Source organism: Temnothorax nylanderi, unplaced genomic scaffold (genome assembly GCF_030848795.1).
Source record: "Temnothorax nylanderi isolate EJ_2023f unplaced genomic scaffold, tnyl_v1.0 TNYL_tig0192_pilon, whole genome shotgun sequence".
NCBI classification, from domain to species: Eukaryota; Metazoa; Arthropoda; class Insecta; order Hymenoptera; family Formicidae; genus Temnothorax; species Temnothorax nylanderi.
The window spans coordinates 180253-206255 of NW_027249254.1; the positions used below are offsets into that span (position 1 = coordinate 180253).

General features: G+C 39.4%; 1 protein-coding gene and 1 long non-coding RNA gene across 2 annotated transcripts in view; both read right to left on the reverse strand.

The window, feature by feature from the left end:
• The window catches only part of LOC139778691 (argininosuccinate lyase-like), a 139969-nt gene that overhangs the window by 26298 nt on the left and 87668 nt on the right, over positions 1-26003 (reverse strand). Inside the window, exon 3 of the mRNA XM_071716755.1 lies at positions 22200-22424. Within this exon, the coding sequence (XP_071572856.1) occupies positions 22200-22424 (225 nt within the window). The remainder of the gene's footprint in view (positions 1-22199; positions 22425-26003) is intronic.
• On the reverse strand, positions 22525-24770 carry LOC139778694 (uncharacterized). Its single transcript, XR_011719640.1, has 2 exons — positions 22741-24770; positions 22525-22671 (listed from the first exon to the last, which is right to left on the reverse strand). It is a non-coding gene; the product is annotated as an uncharacterized lncRNA (long non-coding RNA).

Sequence of the window (26003 nt, forward strand, 5' to 3'; positions counted from 1 at the left end):
CAGAGCCGCAACCGCGGTAAAGCCAAAGAAGATAAAGACGATAGAAATGACAAACACTGCTACTACCACAATCGATTTGGTGAGAAAGCAAAGAAGTGCACATAACCTTGTACATATAAGACGGAAAAAGGCCAGGGCAGTCACTGATGGCGGCCAGTAGACCCGCCCCAAGCCCTCGCCGCTTAATCGTTACGTGCCAAGATACTAAGAAACGATTCTTAATTGACACAGGATCGGACGTGAGTGTATACCCTCGCTCCATGGTAGCGGGATACACCGCGCCAACATCTTACGAACTCTTTGCAGCAAATGGCTCAACAATCGCTACGTACGGCACGATTACACTTCAGCCGGAACTTGGGTTACGACGCGCATTTCCATGGCGTTTCATCATCGCCAACGTCACGCAGCCCATCATCGGAGCTGATTTCCTTGCCTATTACCATCTCCTTCCGGACCTACAGAAAGGTACTCTTCTCGATGGTAAAACGCACTTGCGCAAGAGAGGCACATCAGAAAAAGGGGTTGTGGAATCAATCAGAGTGTTGGCTATCGAAGACGAATACCACAGGATCTTGGCAGAATTTCCTGATATCTTAAAAACTACTGCCAAGAGACATACGGTAAAACACAACACGCTCCACCACATCAAAACCACGGATGGCCCACCAGTAGCATGCCGTCCTCGCCGTTTAGCCCCTGACAAACTCAAGGCGGGCAAGGCTGAATTCGATCTCCTGCTTCAAGAAGGGATCATTCGAGTATCAAAAAGCCCATGGTCATCACCATTACATATGGTGCCAAAGAAAGGAGACTCCTGGAGATCTTGCGGAGATTACAGGGGAGTTAACGCTAGAACAGAAGCGGATCAATACCCGATCCCGCACATCGAAGACTTCTCGCAGAACTTGCACGGAAAGAAGATCTTCTCAACAATTGATTTAGTGCGAGCATACAATCAGATACCCGTTAACCCTGATGATATTCCAAAAACGGCTATAACAACTCCTTTCGGACTCTTCGAATATCTTTTCATGCCGTTCGGGTTACGCAATGCCGCACAGACATTCCAACGCTTCATTCACGAAATCACAAGCGACTCGGATTTTTGCTATGCGTATATTGACGACATCCTCATTGCATCAGAGAACGAGGAACAACACAAGAAGCATTTACGCATACTCTTCAAACGACTTCAGAAATACGGCATTTTACTCAACCCCTTTAAATGCGTTTTCGGAAAAACAAAGGTTCTTTTCCTTGGCTACGAGGTTTCGGAGAACGGCACTCAACCTCCGCCAGAAAGAATCGAAGCAATCAAAGAGTTTCCCAAACCTGAGAACATTCAGCAGCTCCGACGGTTCTTGGGGACTCTCAATTTTTATCGCAGATTCATTCCTAAGGCCGCTAAGGACCAGGCAATTTTAAATGGCTTACTCAGCGGTCCCAAAAGAAAAAAAAGGCTCCCATAACTTGGAACGCAGAACTGGAAGCAGCCTTCGCAAAATGTAAGGACAGTCTGTCTCGCGCAACTCTTTTGGCACATCCAAATCCAGAGGCAGACATCACTCTTACAACTGACGCATCCGATACAGCCATCGGAGTAGTCATTCAACAACGAGACGGAACAGAATGGCAACCATTAGCCTTTTTTAGTAAAAAGCTGAATCCGGCCCAGCAAAAATATAGCCCCTACGATAGAGAGCTTTTAGCAATCTATGCCGCTATCAAACACTACACATGCTAGAAGGAAGGATCTTTACGGTGTTCGCGGACCACAAGCCGATCACATACGCCTTTCGACAAGATCCACTACATATCTCTCCTAGGCAGGCACGACACTTGCAATATATCGGTCAGTTCACTACCGATATTCGTCATATCGCGGGTAAAGACAACGTCGTCGCTGATACCCTCTCACGAATCGAGGAAATTCAGTCCGCAATCAACTTAGAAAATTTGTCACGAGCTCAAGAGGAGGATACCGAGATAGAAGACATCTTAAAAGGGAACTCTTCTCTCAAATTGACAAAAGTATCAATCCTTGGAACGAGTGCAGCATTATATTGCGATACGTCAACCCCAATAGCACGTCCCTTCGTTACAAAAGAGTACAGGAGACAAGTGTTCCAATTACTGCACAGTCTATCGCATCCAGGAACCAAAGCGACGGCAAGAATAGTCGCAGAAAGGTACGTCTGGCCACGCATTAAGGCCGACTGCCAAGAATGGGCAAGAGCATGTCTCGCGTGCCAAAAATCGAAGGTCTACAGGCACAACCGATCGCCTTTAGGACAATTCGTCGGCCCTACCAAACGGTTCGAGCACATACACATGGACCTAGTTGGGCCTCTACCTATCTCAAAGGGTTATAGATACGGCCTTACAATCATCGACAGATTTACCAAGTGGCCTGAAGCCATACCGGTGGCAGACATATCCGCAGAGACAGTAGCCCAGAATCTCTTCACTCACTGGATCGCAAGATTCGGTACACCTACGCGGGTCACTACGGATCAGGGAAGGCAATTCGAGGCCGACCTGTTTCGTCAGCTTACTAGGCTAACAGGCACCACGCATATACACACAACAGCCTATCACCCCGCAGCCAACGGCATGGTCGAACGTTTGCACCGACAAATTAAAACGGCCATCAAATGCCACGAGACAGAAGCTTGGACTGAAGTATTACCCGTCGTCATGCATCCGAGCAGCATTTAAGGAAGATCTCCACGCAACTCCTGCAGAACTTGTTTACGGAGAAACCATGAGACTTCCGGGAGAGTTTCAACAAGAAACTACTCAAGCCAATGAAACGAGTGAATTCCTACTGAGACTCAGGAAGACGATGAAAAGTCTACGGCCACAACCAATCAAAAGACACGGGTCGCCTGCTATCTTCCAGCACAAAGACCTGGCAAACACAACTCACGTGTTCCTCAGGCACGATGCACCAACGCGGGCTCTGCAACCCACTTTTGACGGCCCCTATAAAGTCCTCAGCAAAGGCGAGAAGGTTTTTAAGTTACGGATTAACGCCAGAACCGTCCACGTAACTATTGACCGCCTTAAGCCTGCCTACATCTTGGCAGAGCAAGAAACAAACGACAATCCTCGTGAGACACTCCAGCTATCACAAGATACTCCAGCGGATGTTCCACCTACGGAAACCACAACTCGGAGTGGCAGTGTCACGGAAAACGGTACGTTTCCAAATCCCGACTTCAAAACAACGAAGGGGGTGATGTGGCGGCATGCGTCACCAATGGTGCACGCTTGTGCGGCGCCTGCATTACCGGCAGTTCGCGGCGACGCCGCTAGGCGTCGCATCGCCCGCGCATTCTCTCGAGTTCAAGATTCCGCATCGACGAGTATAAAGGGAGACCCCCTACGGAACCGAAGCAGATATTTTCAGGCGCTAGTCGCCAGGCTCACAGCGCGAGTCGCTAGCCAAACACACGGCGCTTGGTCGCCTGGAAGCAAGAGCGCTCGGACGCTGAGCTTACCCACGGCGCGAGTCGCCCGGCTACAGCGCAAGACGCTTGCCGATTTCCACGGCGCGAGTCGCCCGGCTACAGCGCAAGACGCTTGCTGATCTCAACGGCGCGAGTCGCCCGGCTACAGCGCTAGTCGCTTGCCGACAAACCTGACATAACTGCCAGCCAATAACGGCGCACGGCCGCCTGGCTAGGGCGCAAAACGCCAGCCAAAAGCGGCGCACGGCCGCCTGGCTAGGGCGCAAGACGCCAGCCAATAACGGCGCACGGCAGCCCACCTTTAGTGAAGCGAAGGCAGCAAACCTTCCACGGCGCACGATCACCTACGGTACAACTTTAGATCGTTCGAGGACTGTGCGACGTACAAACCCTTTTCGCGTGGTCGTCTAATCCTGGCGTCCCACGCTCCCGACAGCAAACCGACCAAAGGCAAGACGCCGCGTCTTTTTGAGGAACGATTCGCCTCTATTAAGAAGGATGAGGATCCTACTCGACGACGGCGGACCCGGCCACTACCGTTGCAGGCCATCCCATTAAGAAAGAGGGACATAACCTTGTCCTCTTACACATCCGGGGTAACTAGTGTAAGCAGCACATCCTCTGCCATAGATGTCCCGGCGCCTGCTAATCCCCCGAAGCGTTTCAAGGCCGACCCAATTAAGGTTACAACTAGCAGCGAGAAACGTACTCGCGACGCCTCAACTCTAACCGATCCAGAGCCGCTGATACGGGATGATACAGTCACATCCACGGTAGCAACCCAGACGGACACAGAGAGAGTTAAGGTCGATGCCTCGACACAAACAAAGCAACGAGGGGGATATCGGGTCAAATCTAAAAACACTGACACCTATAACAAATGTAAATAGACTGTAAATATAAGTAGTAGCGCCCATACCCAACATCTCCACAATACTTTTTTTTTACGTTCCACTTATAGAAAGATAAATACGCACCTAGAAAGTATTTTAAGGTGTTTACTGGATCGCCAGAGTGTACCGCGGAAGCCAGCCGTTCTTCCTATTTCCTCTTGTATGGAAATGGATGCTTTTGAAACTATAGACAACAATATCTACTTCGACGTCGTGAGTAGAAAGGAAAATTATACGCTCTTTCAGATTTTGATATTATATACATTTCACACACTCATTTTCTGTATTTCACACTTTGTTTTATAGGTGGCTTATTTACGTAATATTGGTGGTTTCAATCTAAAAGAAGCTGTGAATCTGTATTTAAAGGAAGAAATGAAAGATTCAATTACGCCGTTATTTACTTGGTGGGGTCGTGAAGGAAGCCAACGACCTTTATATAATTCTCGCCTTATCATGGCAATATACGGTAAGATTTTTTTATTTCTTTACGCATTCTTCTCAATATTTTTATACGTATGACAAATTGTAATTCTTTTTCAGAGGCTGTATCTAATAACCAACATTTTCAAAGACCGACGCGTTCTGATTTCCAAGCGCACATGCGAGAGGCTCTACGGACAGCGAAGGAGAGACAGCGGCACAGATTGCGAGGCCCACGTATTCAGATTGCCAACTCCAGGATTCGCCAGCAGTAATTTTGGAGCGACGAACGGCCCGAAAAAACAGAGCAAACGGACGAGTAAATAAAGTACGTAATAAAATTTCATTTTCTTCCTTACTTGTGCACTTCCTTTTGGAATAAATGCACACATCATCGCTGATTTGTATGAAATTTCTTCTTTAAAATTTTTCGTAATTGGTATAAATCTCTATTTTCGCACGCATGAATAATCATTAGCACCTCTGAGTGTGTCACGTACTGCAATCACTCATTGAGCAGCTAAGTAGCAATTGAATATGATTGGTTTTTATCTTTGAATCCAACAAATCATCAATTGTTACTTAGCCGCTTTGTAAGAAGTTGCAGTGCTAGATACGTTTATTAGGGTCTAGGCATTTTCAGAAATTTTAAATTTTTACACTATCTGTTAATACCATTAAAATATATTGGGTGCAGTCAATAATTCAACCGCTCAGTGAGTGCTTATTGAGCAGTTGTATTAGTGAATGCATCAATTCAATTGATCAGCTTCTGCACTCATAATACGCTTTGTTCTTTTATCACAACTACTTTTTTCTGTTTAGCTTCAAGGCGACGATCCATTGGTCACAACCAACGCCAACGCGAGAGGCCGATCTTCATAATCCCATTCCGAGTTCAAAACCCTGTTTACTTTTTTAATTTAATTTAATGCGTTTAGCAGAATAAAGTACTCACTATGCGTTTTGTTCCGCTGAACGCAATCATTTATATCATATATTTTTAGTTTATTTCGATATTTTTATTTTTATTACATATTGTTTCATACCTATGTTCCATTTTAATTTTAACGATTGAATATCGAAATCTAAGAAATATTCACAGATTGTTCCGGAACTAATTATAACAATTTAAAGCAATTGTTCTAAATTTTTTTAGGCTGCGTTTGGAAACATCACCCGAGTGCCCATGGGTATCATTTTATCTTTGTTATTTACCGACTGTTAAACAAGGATAAAATGATACCCGGGAACACTCGGGTGATGTTTCCGAACGCATCCTTACAGTGGAAAAATGTTATGTTTATTTTTTATATTTAGGGCCATTCTACAATACGTTGCAAATATTTCGTCGCAATCGCGAAGGATGGCAACTACTAGTTGAAAAGCGCTATTTCCGGTTGCGCTTGACGTTGCTGTTGCTGTTGCCAAAAAGAGTTGATCAACTTTTTGGCGACAACAAATAGCAATCGCAGCACGGAAATATTAGGTGGTTGCATTGAAACCCGCTGTTCGGCTATAGGTGTCTCTAGGTGTTTTACATACTTTACTACGGACAGATGTCGCTTATGTCATCTTGAAGGGTGACCCTGTGTCACTAACTTCCAGCCAAAAGACGCCATATTTACATAGTTGAGACACGTACCTCAAACGAGCAAGTTAAAAATGGACCGTGACAAGTTGTTTTTCTGATGTGTACTTCTACACTACTTCGATTTGAAAAAAAGTGCAGCTGAAACTCATCGATTGCTTACACAGACTAATGGTGAGTCTGCACCATCTGAAACTATGTATAGAGATTGGTTTCGACGTTTCAAAAGTGGCGATTGTGATCCTTATGACAAGCAACGACCAGGTCAGTCGAAAAAATTTGAAGATTCCGAATTGCAAAGTTTGTTGGATGAAAACTCTTCTCAAACACTTGAAGAACTGACTGAACAGCTTAACGTTGACAAGTCAACAGTATCCCGACGTTTGCATACCATGGGGAAGATACAGAAAGAAGGAAAATGGCTGCCACACGAGCTGAGCGAGAACGCCATTACGAATCGACTAAACATCACTATTTCTTTGTTTGCGAGGCTCAGAAAAAAAAGTTTCTTGCCGCGTATTGTAACTGGAGATGAAAAATGGATTTATTTCGACAACCCTAAACGCAGAAAATCATGGGTTGATCCTGGCCAACCATCAACATCGACGCCAAAACGGAATATCCATGGTCACAAAGCCATGCTGTGTATCTGGTGGGACATGGAGGGGGTAGTGCTTTATGAGTTCTTGAAATCCAAGGAAACGGTCACTGCCGAACGTTACCAACAGCAACTGGAGCGTTTGAACGATAATTTACGCTCGGCTCAACGTTGCATTGGCGATGACAAAAACACTAATGGAACTGGAATGGGAGGTCCTCCCTCACCCAGCGTATTCTCCGGACCTTGCCCCAAGTGATTATCACTTGTTCCGGTCTATGCAACACGCCTTAGAAGATACACACTTCCGTAATTACGAGGAAGTCCAAAAATGGATAGATGAGTGGATAGCGTCAAAAGACAGGGCATTTTTTTCGACGTGGGCATTTTTTCGATTCAGCTTTTGCCAGAGAGGTGGGAGAAAGTAGTAACATCCGAGGAAAAATACTTTGATTAAGGTAACCCAACAAGTTTTTACAAAATAAATGCTTCAAAATCGAAAAAAAAAACAGCGGGTTTCAATGCAACCACCTAATAATACTTTTCAACTAGTAGTTGTAATCCTTCGTGACTGGCGACGGAACATTTGCAACGTATTGTAGAATGGCCCTTATGTTCTATTTTAATTTTAACAGTCGATTATCTAAATGTAAGAAATATTTAGATATATTGCTCTGGAACTAATAATTTAGAACAATTGCTTTAAATTTTTTTCTTTTTTTAGTGGTTTAATGCGGGGTCTACAATGCGAGTCTCAGAGTCGCATTGTAGATCCCGCATAAGTGGTGTATAAAAGTCGAGGAAAAGTCGTATAAGGAGGAAGTGACGTTCCTCCGAGTAGCCACACACATTTTGAGGTGTAAATCCGACCGTGCAACTTCCTCGTGGTACACCTTGGATAGTGCTAATGCCGGCGGTGTAATTGGAAACTATTTTTAAAAGTAAAACAGTCTGTGTGTAACATTTCCTGTAATATTTCTTAGATATTCGACTTTTTATTTTAAGATATTCGACATGTATTTTGTCTAATTGTAATAAAATACTATTATATGTACATGTAAATATGTAAGTATGTGGTGTGTGTGTGGGTGTATGTGTGTGTGTGTAAATAGAAGATATGTTGCACAAAAAAAATTTTGTTTCAATAAAACTATTAAAATTTTATATATTTTACATTCAGCTATATCTTTATATTTTCCTAGCGATTAAATAAGAATTAAAAAATAATTGTATCTATATCGGTAAATTGTGATTGTATTAGGTTGTGTAATATATGAAAAGTTGATTTCTCATCATTCGCAAATTGATCAAGTGATTATAGTTGAGTGTTAAAAAATTCTGAGTTTTTTGGTGTCAACTTAAATTCTTGGTAACTTACCAAGAATTGTATCAACTTTTTAAGTTAACAGGAAAAAACTCAAAATTTTTTAACACTCAACTATAATCACTTGAGCGATCAATTTGCGAATGATAAAAAATTCAACTTTTCATATATTACGCAACCTAATAAGGTCAATGACTATCTCACAAAATTGTCTCACAAAAATTGTCTCACAAAATTATTAAATTACAAAATTGTTATTTTATTCAATCCAAGTGATATCTACCTCGAAAAAACCTAAATAACAAGTGGTATCTATTTAAAAAAAAAATACGTGAAATTATTTAATACTGCGCCAATTACAAAGAGAGAATATATATATATATATATATATATATATACCTTAACAAAATTATTATTATATCACGAAATTGCGTTACCAAACTCAATCCAAGTGATATATACCTTAACAAAATTATATCACAAAATTGTTTTACCTAACTCAACCTAAGTGATATGTTATTTCAAAAAAATATAAGAAATCTATAAATTACGCCAACTACAAAGAGAATATATATATTGCTTTGAAAAATAATTGTAGTGCAACTACTCTTAAAAAATAAAACAAAATTGTGTTACCTAACTCAACCCAAGTGGTATGTATCTTTGTATTCCTGAGGATCTTTCTATCAACCCAAGTGGTAGTAGTTTTAATTCTCCTTGATAAAATTATAATATTACAAAGAATCATTTAATCATTTTAATCACAAAGAATTAAAGAGGTAACATTATAAAATAAAAATATTTAATTAAAATAAAATAAATAAATTTTTCTTGTAAAAAACTTGGCGCTGCTTTTTTAAGATTAATCTAGACAAACTTGCATAGGTGCATAAGCATATGCATAAAGAGATGGATTGGTCTATTTCCTTTTGCACATATATATGAACCAATCAATTTCTTACGCTTATGTTTATGCGCGATGCAAATTTGTCTGGATAGACTTTAAAAAAGCAGCGCCAAGTTTTTTACAAGAAAAATTTATTTATTTTATTTTAATTAAATATTTTTATTTTATAATGTTACCTCTTTAATTCTTTGTGATTAAAATGATTAAATGATTCTTTGTAATATTATAATTTTATCAAGGAGAATTAAAACTACTACCACTTGGGTTGATAGAAAGATCCTCAGGAATACAAAGATACATACCACTTGGGTTGAGTTAGGTAACACAATTTTGTTTTATTTTTTAAGAGTAGTTGCACTACAATTATTTTTCAAAGCAATATATATATTCTCTTTGTAGTTGGCGTAATTTATAGATTTCTTATATTTTTTTGAAATAACATATCACTTAGGTTGAGTTAGGTAAAACAATTTTGTGATATAATTTTGTTAAGGTATATATCACTTGGATTGAGTTTGGTAACGCAATTTCGTGATATAATAATAATTTTGTTAAGGTATATATATATATATATATATATATATATATATTCTCTCTTTGTAATTGGCGCAGTATTAAATAATTTCACGTATTTTTTTTTTAAATAGATACCACTTGTTATTTAGGTTTTTTCGAGGTAGATATCACTTGGATTGAATAAAATAACAATTTTGTAATTTAATAATTTTGTGAGACAATTTTTGTGAGACAATTTTGTGAGATAATTTTTCGATTGAATTTACAAAATACATTGCGTGTACTTGGCACTTTTTTTTACCTTTTTTGAAAAAGGTAATTTTGTACTGATATCACCTATTTTGTAGTGTTAAGCAAGGATCTGCAAAACATTTTTATTTTTTATTTTTTAATTATTCACAAAATTAGCAATAACAACAAATACATAAAAATTAATAGGGTGAAAGACCCAATTACTGACAGTGTCCATATTACTGTCAATCAAAATTAAAATACTTTTTAAAATATGAAAACTATATCTTATATTATTTTATTAATTTTTAATAAAATCTTCAAGAAATCTGGTTGTTATTATAACAATAAACTGAAACTAAAAGCCAATCCACTAATTAAAAAAAATACTTAAAGTCCGAGAAACTCATTTTTCTGCTGAGTTACGTCCATTTTTATTAGTAGAGTAGATGAAAGTAGCTGCAAAGATTATCGATTATAGGCAAAATTTGAATAGTAAGTCTCACGGTAACACATTTTTCTGATAAAATAATGTTGAAATTAAAGAAAAAAATATATATATGGAATAAATTATTAATTTTTATAATATAATTATTCATGTCAGTAATATGTTCACTTTTTCGTGTTTTTCCTAATACTGTCAACAGTATTATGGACATAAATCCTAATACTGTCAACAGTATTATGGACATAAATCATGAAATGAACATAATACTGGCAGCTTGGTGAATGACAAAATAACCTCTAAACTTCTATGTCGACTTTGTTTTGATGGATAAGAGCGTAAACACGGATCATCGGAATACCTATCATTCTCACATATTAGATACCTATTATTCTCTTAAAATTTGCTTGACACACCTGGTGAGGTTGTCATGTAAGTATACTTAGGTATATACTTAGGTGAAACGAATATTCCCTCCGTTGTGCAAACCTTCGGCCGGCAGCAGTCGGGAATAAAAAGTTTGGTTAGAAAAACTACCAGTAATGTGTTCATCTGGTTGCCAGAATTAGGAACATAAAATTTAGAGGTTACCAGTATTAGGTGCAATTGAGCTTGGTCATTATTATATTAATTAAAAATTAAGAATCAATTTTATTTAAACTTTCTAATTTTATTTATAAAGTTTATAATTGGAGCAATCCGAAAAAAATATTTTAAAAAGATAAAGTATCATTGCTTGTATATATATATTAAATCAAATGTTACTGAATGCTTAATATGCCAGTAATTGGGTCTTTCACCCTAATATTTAAGTAAAAGTAAATTATACATTTCTCACAAAAATTGAAGGAACACTAAATTTATCTTTAAAAATAGGCAAAACTCGAGCAGCGGTAACTTTGTTAAAAATGAATAAAATTTAAATTTCAAGCTTAAAACCTCTACTTTCGAAAGGTTACTATTATTCGTCCAATTTTTATTATGTCTAGACATAATTTTAATTCAGCGGATTTTTATTATGTCATGACATAATTTTAATTCTGCCGCTAGGGAATTTTTAAGTCGATTCTTATGAATCAAGCTTGAATTTGATGTCTAGGTGTCCCAGGTTGCCGATAACGAGGTCCACATAGTGCGCTCCATAGTTTTCGGTGTCCAGGTGTATTAATACCTTGAATTCGATGTCCACGTGTTCCAGGTTGCCGATGACGGGTTCCAGATAGTGCGCTCCATAGTTTTCGGTGTCTAGGTGTAATAATACGTTGAATTCGATGTCTAGGTGTCCCACGTTGCCGATGACGAGGTCCACATAGTGCGCTCCGTAGTTTTCGGTGTCTACGTGTATTAATACCTTGAATTCGATATCTACGTGTCCTACATTCAGATTTAAAGTTATTAATACACCTAGACACCAAAAACTACAAAGCGCACTATGTGAACCTCGTCATCGGCAACCTGGGACACGTAGACATCGAATTCGAGGTATTATTACACCTAGACACCAAAAACTACGGAGCGCGCTATCTGGACCTCGTCATCAGCAACCTGGGACACCTAGACATCAATTTCAAGGTATTAATACACGTAGACACCGAAAACTACGGAGCGCACTATGTGGACCTCGTCATCGGCAACCTGGGACACCTAGACATCGAATTCAAGGTATTAATACACGTAGACACCGAAAACTACGGAGCTCACTATCTAGACATCGTCATCGGCAACCTGGGACACCTAGACATCGCATTCAACGTATTATTACACCTGGACACCGAAAACTACGAAGCGCACTATGTGGACCTCGTCATCGGCAACCTGGGACACCTAGACATCGAATTCAACGTACGATTACACCTGGACACCGAAAACTATGAAGCGCACTATCTGGATCCCGTCACCGGCAACCTGGGACACGTGGACATCGAATTCAAGGTATTAATACACGTAGACACCGAAAACTATGAAACGCACTATCTGGATCCCGCAATCAGCAACCTGGGACACGTGGACATCAAATTCAAAGTATTAATACACGTAAACACCGAATACTACGGAGCGCACTATGTGGACCTCGTCATCGGCAACCTGGGACACGTAGACATCGAATTCAACGTATTATTACACCTGGACACCGAAAACTATGAAGCGCACTATCTGGACCTCGTCATCGGCAACCTAGGATACCTAGACATCGAATTCAAGCTTGATTCATAAGAATCGACTTAAAAATTCCCTAGCGGCACTTTCTGCCAAGCGTAGGGTTCCTTCTTTTCCGGCAGCGGTGGTAATACGATGTAAGGATACGAAATCTCTCCAGATAAACATGAAGCAATTGACTCAATATGTATTATATATATACCTAATTTACCTAAATAGAAATCTTCCTCCTGACCGATAAGTCTATCGACCTAATTTAATTTACCTACTAGATCGATCGAAATACGCGCGCGATATCGAAACTGGCGATACCTGCGCCGCCAGTGTCGAAAAAGTGAAAGTGACGCGACTCCAGCCAATGACATGAGAGATGAGAGATGGTCGACGTATCTTACGTATCTTAATTAAAATTTTTCACATTTGGACTTTGCGTCGCTATATCTCCGCTCGTAGGGCACGTAGCGGAAATATTATAAGAAAAACCCCCCCCTAATTCGACCCCAAGCTATCGATCAAGCCTACTTAGAACTTGATCCGTTCACTCGTTATCGAGATCTCAACATCTCGGGTACTCGCAACCCGTCGCGTCGCGTAAAAGAGTCACGGTCGGTCTCGCTCCGCGTGTACTTGGCACGAGACACTACCGTGTCTCTTGATTTAAAATTTAAATGGCTATAAAACAGCAAATCTTGCTCAGTTTTTGTTATCAATTTGTCGTCAGATAACACTACACAAAGCTTGCTCAGTTTTTGCCGCCAATTTGTCGTTAGACAGCGCTGCGCAGATCTTGTGCAGTTTTTGCTACCAATTTGTCGTTAGACAGTGTTGTGCATTTCTTGCACGATTTTTTAGGACAATTTGTCGTCGAACAGCGCTACGCAAAGCTTGCCCGGTTTTTGCCGATTATTTGTCGTCAGACAGCGCTACGCAAAGCTTGCTCGGTGTTTGTCGACAATTTGTTGGCAGACAACGCTAGACAAAGCTTGCTCGGTATTTGCCGACAATTTATTGGCAGACAACGCTACACAAAGCTTGCTCGGTTTTTGCTGCCAATTTGCTGTCTGGTTATGTACACAGGCTTTGCTAGCAAAACACGAGCTTAAAGATGACACAGATGGCACCGGATTTGACACCAATCTTTGAACGAATTTGATGCCATCTTGGCGACAATTTGCTATCAAATTGCTTACTGGGAAGATATTACAATACCTGGTTCAAGTAAAGATACGTCGGATGATGTTGATGTTTGTGCTTCATAATATTTTTTTCATTACGGCAAGAAAATTCTTGTAACATCTCACATGATATTCTTTTGTATCACTTATATCAGGAGATAAAACAATGTCTTTATATAAAAATAAAGGCTCACGAGATTAAAAATCAATTAGAGATAAAGGAGCATCAAGCCGTAACAAGGTGTTAATGTATTCTATATTAATTAAAAATTACAGACGTTTCGGACCAATATAGGCCCATTCTCAGTGTCGTACAATTAAGTCAATTAACGCAGTTTGTTAAATTCGGAGGTTTGTGTGACCTCTTAAGTATGTTTCTGTAATTCTCTTGGTATAAATGTACAAAGTTAACCGACAGAAATCTAAAATGCGGAGTAATTAAATTATGTCTAATACAAGCTTTGATGAATTTAATGCGTAGTTGCGTCTTAGTATGAGTTTGAAAGAGTTTCGCGCAGTCTTTGACCAAAAATTCCTCCGCATCTTAGATTTCTGTTGGTTAACTCTGTACATTTATACCAAGAGAATTAATTTATTAAAGCAGAGAATAGTAGAAAGCATAAATACAGAGTATTCTTTGCTTTAATCAAAAGCACAAATTGTTGTCTGTTTTAATTGTGATCCTTTAAATTTGTAACGATGCGCCCCGAAACGCATCATTCCCGGCGAGCATCAGCCGGATGCCGCTCGGCCGAACACCCGCCGGGCGAGACAAGGCACGGTGTGCCCTTTTTTAAATACATTATCTCGCGTATAAGTCCGCGAACGGACTTACCGCGGCAACTGACTCGGAGCGCCGAGCGGTGCCGAAAACGGCCGAAAGCCGCCGAACGCAATCGCGGCGTCGCGACGCCGTATTTTCCGAACGCTCCGCCGCTCCATCCCGGCGCTCGCGATTGCCGTCGCGTATACCCCCGCCACACCGACACACCGCCGCGGGCATATAAACCGACGAATTGTTAGCAACAATTAGATTCCGCCGTGAGCCAGCAAACCGACCAGACCTGTTCTCCGCTGCTCACGGATCCCGCAATCCCCAAAGTCGAACAACCAGGAGTTAGAGAGGCATCTCTGGCTCTGCCAAGTGACGAATCTAGGCGGTTGACTCGATCTTCCTTCCGAGAACCTGTGACACCGGAGTGAACCAGGGTAAGAGAGCTCTTCTCTTACTCGCCAAGGATCTTGGCCACCCGGTGCCGCCTCTCGCCTGCGTATTCCGAGACGCCAGGATATAAAGAGTCATCTCGATATCTGCTAAGGATCTTAGCCGCTCGATCCCGCGCGTCCCGGCGCCGCGTGCGCTTACCGCCGCCGCTGGCCAAGCCTGCGCTTCCACCGCGATCACACCCTCGTGTGCCGCGAGCCCGCGCGCCCGCGATCTCTGTACACCGCTACCGTATCCGCATCCGCGACTTCCGCGATCTTTGTATATATCGTCGCCTCTTGCGCTCTCTGTATATACCGTCGACTCCCGCGATCTCTGTACACCGCTCCGAACTCCGCGATCTCTGCGTATCGCCGTTACCGTATCCGCACCCGCTACTTCCGCGATCTCTGTATATACCGTCGACTCCCGCGATCGCTGTACGTGCCTCCGACGCACCCGCGCTCTTTATACATAGCTCCGATGCACCCGCGCTCTTACTGTACACCACTTTACGCTTTATAGAATAAACTTGTTATATTGTTCGTTTTAACCGAGTCTTGTGTCTTCCTCCGCGTCTACTCCAAACCCTGACCAGCCGCGAGCTAGATCCGCGCTTCGGAAGCTAGGTTGTTTTAAATTTTTATCCCAAAACATTTTTCGAATAAATTTGGGTCACGTATTTGAATTACCAATTACATCTTGAACTGCAATCAAGGACTATTATTAATTTGTTCTACTGAATATAATATATCGATCAGATACTATGTTGTAAGAAGCGAAATTATATCCGTAAATTATCATTTCCTTACTTACTGACATTGTGATATTTTAAGTATTAATTAGAAACAAACGGAACATAAACAATGATTTTTTGGTATTTATGCATAAAAGGGGCCTCCTCTCCAATTTCAATGACCTTGACATATGTTGTCAAGGTCACCCTCCTGAGTGACCTTCAGAAGTTTTTAGCCGTCGGTCGTTATTCGTTAAAAGGTTATTAACAAAAAAAATTTGAAAAATATAGCAATTATTTTAAGTACTGAGAGGCATAAACGACTAATATTACGTTTTTTTTTTAAAGCAGAGAATACATTATTTCGCGAGAAAGTCGCTGCTTTACCAAAACACAACATTTAAAGCAGTAAATTGTTGATAAATTGAAGTCTTTTTGTTAAAGCAGAGAATACTTTATTTCGCGAGAAAGTCGCTGCTTTACCAAAACACAACATTTAAAACAGTAAATTGTTGAAAAATTGAAGTCTTTTTGTTAAAGCAAAGAATACTTTATTTCGCGAAAAAGTCGCTGCTTTACCAAAACACAACATTTAAAGCAGTAAATTGTTGATAAATTGTATATTGAATATATGTGAGTATTGGAAGGCATAAATGACTAATATATATGTCGAAATAGTTCACGCATATACTTTCCACGCGAGACGAGTTGTCACATGGGTTTGTGGCGCGCTTTACAAGCTCGTTTAAGAAGAGGTGGTATTAAAGAAGATAAAGTTAGTCGATCATCTGTGTGAATATTTGTGGCGATATACAATAAACGAGCTTGTAAAGCGCGCCACGAACCCATGTGACAACTCGTCTTGCGTGAAAAGTGTATGCTTGAACTATTTCGACATATATATTAGTCATTTATGCCTTCCAATACTCAAAATAGCTGCTATATTTTCCAAACTTTTTTTTGTTAATAACTTTTTAACGAATAACGATCGACGGCTAAAACCTTCTGAAGGTCACTCGGGGTATTGACCTTGACAACATATATCAAGGTCATTGAAATCGGAGAGGAGGCCCCTTTTATGCATAAATACCGATTTTTTTTTCTCAGAATCTGTTTTACTACACAAAATAGCTACACAAAATATTTACCAAAAATTTTGTTGTTATTGCTAATTTTGTGAATAAAGTTAATATTTTTAACAATAATAAAACAAAGGGCTTGCGAACCAGCAGGTTGTTTATGCTATCGTGTATATTTCAAACAAAATAAGGACAAACGTTTCGGCCATAACTGTGGCCTTCTTCAGTGTATCAACTAGTCGTTAAAATTTAAAACATCCCCTCTTTTTTACAATAATAAAAACGCCATTCGCTTACAAAAATCAAATTAACGCATCCTCTTCCATTAATTCAACCGCCATTCGCTTACATCGTCAATACAATCGTCGTCTCAAGTCCGATCACAGCTCGTCGACGTATCATCGTGTCTAGTACTTAATTTGAGCCTTCCCTGAGTCAATCGAGAACGAATCCGTCTCTACTTTGTCCCCACATTGCAGGTCACTGGTTAGGAGGGACTGAGGTTGAATATCCTTATGCGAAATATTAAATTTAGTGTTGAATTCAACGTATCAAGCCAAATTATTAAGTACCTTCAACCGTAGAACCGCTCCTCGAGAGACACATGTTAGGCTGTGTTCGGTCAGACGTCAAATGCGAGAGTCAGAGAATTATCGAGAGGAACATGTGGAGGGGACTGCGTATGGTAGGGGAAAGAAACCTTGGTGGGAATCAGGAAGGCGGGAGAGCGTTAAGGATCGGGAGATAAGCCTCTGGCAATAATTCCGTGTCACTATGTTTATTAAGACCGTCGCTCTGTCTTTTAATATGCAGCATTTCAGAGATGAGACGTTTATTATATATAGGTTCATTGTCTAAGATTTTTACTCCTTCCCAATCTAATCTGTGATCCGTTTTAAGGCGATGCTCAGTAATGACTGAAGGAGATCCGCTTCTCTTCATAATGTCAGATCTATGCTCTTTGATCCTGGTTTTAAGCTGTCTTTTCGATTGCCCTACATAAGTGGCCTCACAATCGACACAACTTATCTTATACACTATTCCACAGTGTGCCGATTTTTCTAATATATCCTACCCGTCGTGATGAACTTGTTCAACTTGAACGGAATCGTGAAAGCCGGGCGGAAATTAATATTTTTGGCTAACGTCGTAAAGCCATCCGAAATGGATTTTATATACGGAATAGTAAAATTAGAGAAGTCTTAATAGATTGACTGTTAGGTTGTGTATTATGAGCAAGGAATTTAATCCTTCTTCTGATCGTAGAAAAAATGAAGCCAAGCGGATATCCATTATTAAGTAATGTATTAATCGTATCTTCTAAATTTTTCTTATGAAACTGTGGGTGGGACAGAGAGATGATCTTATCTGTAAGGCCGTATATTACGCCTCTTTTGTGACAAAGAGGATGGTTCGAATTGAAATTTAAATATCTGCCAGAGTAAGTAGGCTTGTGGAAATGGTCGAAAATAATCCTCTCATCCTCTATTACAATGGTAACATCCAAAAAATTAAGTCTGCCCTCCCGTCCGATTTCACACGTAAATTGCAACCGTTCATGCAATGAATTAAAGATCTCCAAAGTGTTCTCGATCTCGTTACATGGAGCATCCATTGCAATGTCGTCAACATATCGAAAATAGAATTGTGGAACATAATTAAGTTGTGAGATTGCAATCTGCTCTAGGTCACACATGACCATATCCGCCGCTATCGGTGATAGGGGAGAGCCCATTGGACTGCCAAAAATTTGTTTGTAGAATTTGTTGTTAAAAGAAAAATATGTCGAGTTAAGAATCAGTCGGATTGCAATTGTGAATTCATCCAACGGAATGTCTGTGAGTTTCAAAATCTCATTCCACCTTTTTGTTACACTATCTACCACCAAGTCTGTTGGAACATTGGTAAACAGTGAAACGACATCCAATGATATCAATGTACAATTAAAGTCGAACGGCTTACCATTTAATTTGTTAATCAAATGGTAGTTGTTTTTAATATGGCTAGGAGATCTCGAAACACCTTTAGACAAAATTTCATGTAAACAGCAAGCAAGCATATACAAAGGGCTGTTAATGGATGATACAATTATTCTAAGAGGATTGCCTGGCTTGTGAATTTTTGGCAATCCGTAAGCTCTTGGTAGGATTCCGTCCGTACAATTAAGTTTTTTGTACATGGAGTGATCAATATATCCCTTATTCTTCCATCTTGTTATTAAAGAGTGTAACTCGCTCGAGAGTTTTTTTACCGGATCTTTTTTAATTACTTCGTAGAAGGAAGTATCCGAGAGTGATGACTCCATGTTCCTAACGTATTCGACCTTGTCCAAAGCCACCGTGACACTGCCTTTATCAGCTCTTGTGAAAAGAATTTCTGGATGTTCCTTAATAAACTTTTTCGTGGAATTAATCCATCCCAAAATCAATTTGTCGTTCTTAGTAACCGTAAGTTTTTTGTTAGTGATTTTATTAAGTAAAGATACCGATTCGTTTCTGACCGTCCCTCGGATGGATTCTTGGCATTTGTTAATGTTACCCTCTATATGCTTTATAAACTCAGTAATCAATTTAGGAATTTCGAGTTCATTAATCGGAACCCCGAACCGTTCCCCCAATTGTAACAGGTAGACTATTTCATCCGGGGTTGTGTATGTGCTTAGATTGCGAAACCAACCATGCTGAAGAGAATCTAAAGAAGATTCTTGTTTGAAATTATTAGCCTGAAGAATAACATGACATACATTAGGCCCCGGATTGTTAAAAGAAATTTTTTTCCTCGGAATGTCAGAATCCACCAAGTTTACCTCGTCAGAACAAAAATAATTAATATCACCTATCATCGATTTTTTAAGTGTGTTAGAGCTTTTTGTCAGCCAACTTATTTTTTTGTCAACTCTATCCTTTCGGCTGTGCCACAGTTGACTTTCGACAACTTCCTGGCGAGCAAAGAAAGCATTCCCGATCCCCGGAGGAAATACATTGGAGATCAACTTGTAAACTCTGTACATATCATGTCTAACGCACTGTAAACTCTTGTACGCATCACTCAGTTCAAGCCTTAGAATGGATAGACCGTACTTGTGAGTGATCGTGAGTGATCGTGATTCATTGCATGAACGGTTGCAATTTACGTGTGAAATCGGACGGGAGGGCAGACTTAATTTTTTGGATGTTACCATTGTAATAGAGGATGAGAGGATTATTTTCGACCATTTCCACAAGCCTACTTACTCTGGCAGATATTTAAATTTCAATTCGAACCATTCTCTTTGTCACAAAAGAGGCGTAATATACGGCCTTACAGATAAGATTATCTCTCTGTCCCACCCACAGTTTCATAAGAAAAATTTAGAAGATACGATTAATACATTACTTAATAATGGATATCCGCTTGGCTTCATTTTTTCTACGATCAGAAGAAGGATTAAATTCCTTGCTCATAATACACAACCTAACAGTCAATCTATTAAGACTTCTAATTTTACTATTTCGTATATAAAATCCATTTCGGATGGCTTTACGACGTTAGCCAAAAATATTAATTTCCGCCCGGCTTTCACGATTCCGTTCAAGTTGAACAAGTTCATCACGACGGGTAAGGATATATTAGAAAAATCGGCACACTGTGGAATAGTGTATAAGATAAGTTGTGTCGATTGTGAGGCCACTTATGTAGGGCAATCGAAAAGACAGCTTAAAACCAGAATCAAAGAGCATAGATCTGACATTATGAAGAGAAGCGGATCTCCTTCAGTCATTACTGAGCATCGCCTTAAAACGGATCACAGATTAGATTGGGAAGGAGTAAAAATCTTAGACAATGAACCTATATATAATAAACGTCTCATCTCTGAAATGCTGCATATTAAAAGACAGAGCGACGGTCTTAATAAACATAGTGACACGGAATTATTGCCAGAGGCTTATCTCCCGATCCTTAACGCTCTCCCGCCTTCCTGATTCCCACCAAGGTTTCTTTCCCCTACCATACGCAGTCCCCTCCACATGTTCCTCTCGATAATTCTCTGACTCTCGCATTTGACGTCTGACCGAACACAGCCTAACATGTGTCTCTCGAGGAGCGGTTCTACGGTTGAAGGTACTTAATAATTTGGCTTGATACGTTGAATTCAACACTAAATTTAATATTTCGCATAAGGATATTCAACCTCAGTCCCTCCTAACCAGTGACCTGCAATGTGGGGACAAGGTAGAGACGGATTCGTTCTCGATTGACTCAGGGAAGGCTCAAATTAAGTACTAGACACGATGATACGTCGACGAGCTGTGATCGGACTTGAGACGACGATTGTATTGACGATGTAAGCGAATGGCGGTTGAATTAATGGAAGAGGATGCGTTAATCTGATTTTTGTAAGCGAATGGCGTTTTTATTATTGTAAAAAAGGGAGGATGTTTTAAATTTTAACGACTAGTTGATACACTGAAGAAGGCCACAGTTGCGGGCCGAAACGTTTGTCCTTATTTTGTTTGAAATATACACGATAGCATAAACAACCTGCTGGTTCGCAAGCCCTTTGTTTTATTATTGTTATTCTAAGCGAACACTATATACTAATTGTTTAATATTTTTAGACACCAAGGTGTAAAATCAACTTCTGTCATAATATAATGGACTCGATTCAACTAATATTTTAGCATACTTGCCTACAATACGAATTGCGATACAGATCACTTTCTCGTTCTCTTCTTTTACTACGTTTATGTGAGCGTTACTTCTGTAGTAACTTAGATAATTCACTCGTTTACAGGGAATGAATTATCGTAAGTTACCACAGAACCCCGTTTACGCGGAGGAATTATCGTAAGTTACTGCAGAAGTAACGCTTGCGTAAACATAGTATGATAGCGTGCTGAACCGGCTGAACGCACTATCTGCACTGAGCGCAGAACGCACACGTACATACATATACTGTCACTGCGACAGTGCACTGCAGTGCACGGTCTGCACGGGTATCACTGCCCTCTTTTGTCAAAAATGGGAAAGTGACATTTCTGTCGCCATTTTTGTCCGACGACAACGACGACGGACGACGACGACGTGGACGTTTCTTAAAATGTAATTTTCAGATTCGGACTTTGCGTCGCAATATCTCCGCTCGTAGGGCACATAGTGGAAAAATAAAAACACTTTTATTATATAAATTTGATCCAAGCTATCCATTAAGCCTAGTTAGAACTTGATCCGTTCACTGATTATCGAGATCTCAAAATCTCGGGTACTCGCAATTCGTCGCGTCGCGTAAAAAATCCACGGTGCGGTCTCGCTTCGCGTATATTTGACGCGAGACACTATCGTGTTTCTTGATCCTTGAGTTATAATTGTTAGCATTATTTTTCTTCAATATTATTGATAATGTTAGTTAAAAATTATTTTAAAAAAGCTTGTATTTGTAGAGAAAAAGAGAAAAGAGTACTTACGCCTTTGGTAACAAGATAATATGCCATATCGGTTGCAAGCATATCAGATGTCAAAGCATTCTTACAATCTTCTCTATTTATTTTCAAGGTACCTAATGCTTTCTCAGCAATATGGAACATTTGATATAACGTATCATATGTATAAAATAACATCTCTTTATCTTCTTGAAGATCTTTGTTGTATGTTGATGGAATTCCTTTCAGTGTTATCATAAATCCGGTACACTAAAATTATAATATTATACGAATAAATACATTTTTTAAATATTTCTTCAAAATAGAACAAGAAGTTTGAGTCGCCAGTAGATAATTAAAAATTACTAAAGATGTTGTAATCGACCCAACTGGCCAAATTTATTAATCGAAAAACGCTACGTTTCGACCGAGGATCCGGTCCTTTTCAAGCGTGTATACAAAACTCACAAATGTCGATTAGTCAAGCATAATGCCCTAACTACACCGAATCTAAAAGCTAAACGACACAAAATTAATTTGCAATTAAGTGAAAATTATATCAATATTATACGAAACAGAAACTTACATATTTGTGCGTCGGAATCTAAGTAATAACAAATTTGTTAAACGGTATATTTCGTGAAATGTTTGTAACATGACATAGCAGTGCGGTGGTACAATTTAGACTGATGAACCTGACAATTATAAACAGACTGGTGCCGTAAACAATAAAAGGCAAGAACATAGAGAGGGAAGCAGCGGAGAGGAGAGACCAGCTATATTTCTTTTATGATATGTTCGTAGAGAACGTTAAGATTCTCCGTGTCCTTTTGCAAATTGATGGTGTCGTCAAATTTTTTAATAAAAAACATCTCCGCTATTTCTCTCTTTCTGGTCTGTCCTTCCTTATGTAATATTTCAGGTTTTCCCCAGTCAAAATCATGCCCATAGGATATTCGGTGTTCACTCACTACAGAAAGATTGCTAGCGTGTTTTCTAATATCGCTCTGGTGTTCCCTGAGACGCGTACACAGATGCCTTTTAGTCTGCCCTATATATGTGGCCCTACAATCCCTGCAGTTAATTTTGTACACTATGTCAGTTTGTTTTAGGTCGTTAATTCTGTCTTTGCCCCGTCTTATTAAGCAATCAAGTTTTTTAGGAACCGTGTATAAGGTAGTGATGTGGAGTTCATTTAAAGTACGGCAAATGCTATCACTCAACGTTTTTATATAGGGTAAAGGTATGCAGTTTTTAAAATCAAAAGTTGTGTTATTGTCAGTGGGAGTATTAAGTGTGTTGTTACGTGTTTTGAGAGTGTTTAGACGTTTGGCAATGTGTTTATTAACGATTGGTTTAGGAAAACTGTTGTTGTTCAAAATTTCTTTAATTATCTTAATATTGCCATCGTGGAATTTTTCATTAGAAAGTAAAACCGCGCGATCAACCAAGCTAGTAATAGTGTTCAATTTGTATTTTAAAGGATGGTTAGAATGAAAATTTATGTAACGTCCAGAGAACGTCGGTTTTCGATACCAATTGGTTATTAATAAGTTGCCATTCCTAATTACAGTCGTATCCAGGAAGTTGAGTGACGCATTCGTTTCAATTTCATAAGTGAACCTAAGTCTAGGATGATATCCGTTGAAAACTTTTAAAATCAAGCCCACACTTGTTTTGGGAATCACCGCAAAAATGTCATCGACATATCTAATGAATATCCGGATGTTAAAATTCAAAAGGCTTAGGCAATGCGTCTCTAAGTCATCCATGACAATATCAGCGACGACCGGCGATAAAGGAGATCCCATGGGGCTGCCGAAGATTTGTTCGTAAATTTCGCCGTTAAAACTAAAACTAGTGGACGATAAAATAAGATCAATTGCGTGTAAAAACTGTGATAAATTGAGGTCAGTCTTGCTAGAAATATAGTTCCACCTTTTTTCAATTCCCTTTAATACTAAATCTTTAGGGATGTTCGTAAATAGTGCCGTGACGTCAAGTGAAATAAGTGTTTCGTCATCATTAATATTCATGTTGTTTATAAACTTCGCAAAAGACCAACTATCTTTTATGTGCGATTTCGGTTTCGGGATCGACGTATGTAAGGTCTTTTGGAGGAGACTAGCCACGTTATAGAGCGGGCTACCCAACGCTGAGACAATAATACGTAAAGGGAGGCCGGCCTTGTGAACTTTCGGCAGTCCGTAGGCTCTCGGTAGATTTCCATTGGTGCAATTGAGTATTTTGTATGTACAGTCACTGATGATGCCATTGTCAAGCCAAGATTTGACCAATTCATGAATTTTAGATGTAATTTTATTTATCGGATCTTTTTTCAATTTTTTATAAGTGTCTTGGTCTCCAAGCGCTTCAGTCATTTGGTTTACATATGCGTTCTTATCCAAAATGACAGTTACTTGGCCTTTGTCAGCCTTGGTGACAAGGACATCATCATTATCACGCAAGAATTTTTTACAAGCAGTAAATTCTTTCGTGAAAAATCTGTCAATATGGTTAACATGTTTATTCAAACTCAGAAACTTATGCAGCGAGTTGGCAATCGAACGGCGGGTATTCTCTACCAAGTTTTTCGGAATTTTGTATGTGTTAAATTCGAAATTTTTAATAATGTCCAGAGAGGAGCACAAGCGATCTTTTCTCTCTCTCGGATTGGTGGGCAAAGCGAAATTACCGCCCAAACTTAAAAAATTTAATACGTTAGATGGTAAAGATTTACTACTCGCATTAATAATCCATTTACTGCGATCAATGTTTAAAAAGGAGTTATAAAAAGTATTTTGCTTAGTCATAATTATGTTCAATTTACTAATTAATCTAAATCTCGTTTCCTCGTCATGTCGATCGATGGTGTAAGTATTAAATGTATAAAAGTTTTGAATTACGTCATTCGGTAAAATAGAGGCAAGTGTATCCTCGATTTTCTTAACATTAGATCGCAGAAATTTTAAATCGAAGTTAATATCTTTGATTTCAAGGTTAAGTATGTTTCGTTGGTAACGTTTTTTCAGGATGTTGAACTTGCGAGTTGCACTGTTGCTTTGGAAGATGATGTTGAATCTCAGAGTGTGTATATGTGGAGGTAAGACGTCGTCTCTCCTACATCGGAGCAAAAAAGTCAGTCGATGTCTTAGTGAGTTGATCTTGATCTTCGTATTAATCCAAGACTTTAACAGTCGCGTGGTATTATATCCAAATTTCCTTGTAATAGATTCGAAATATCCTTCATCTCGGTTAATTATCTACTGGCGACTCAAACTTCTTGTTCTGTTATTAACACACACCTTTGACCTCAATAATGGTGTCCAACCGAGATGAAGGATATTTCGAATCTATTACAAGGAAATTTGGATATAATACCACGCGACTGTTAAAGTCTTGGATTAATACGAAGATCAAGATCAACTCACTAAGACATCGACTGACTTTTTTGCTCCGATGTAGGAGAGACGACGTCTTACTTCCACATATACACACTCTGAGATTCAACATCATCTTCCAAAGCAACAGTGCAACTCGCAAGTTCAACATCCTGAAAAAACGTTACCAACGAAACATACTTAACCTTGAAATCAAAGATATTAACTTCGATTTAAAATTTCTGCGATCTAATGTTAAGAAAATCGAGGATACACTTGCCTCTATTTTACCGAATGACGTAATTCAAAACTTTTATACATTTAATACTTACACCATCGATCGACATGACGAGGAAACGAGATTTAGATTAATTAGTAAATTGAACATAATTATGACTAAGCAAAATACTTTTTATAACTCCTTTTTAAACATTGATCGCAGTAAATGGATTATTAATGCGAGTAGTAA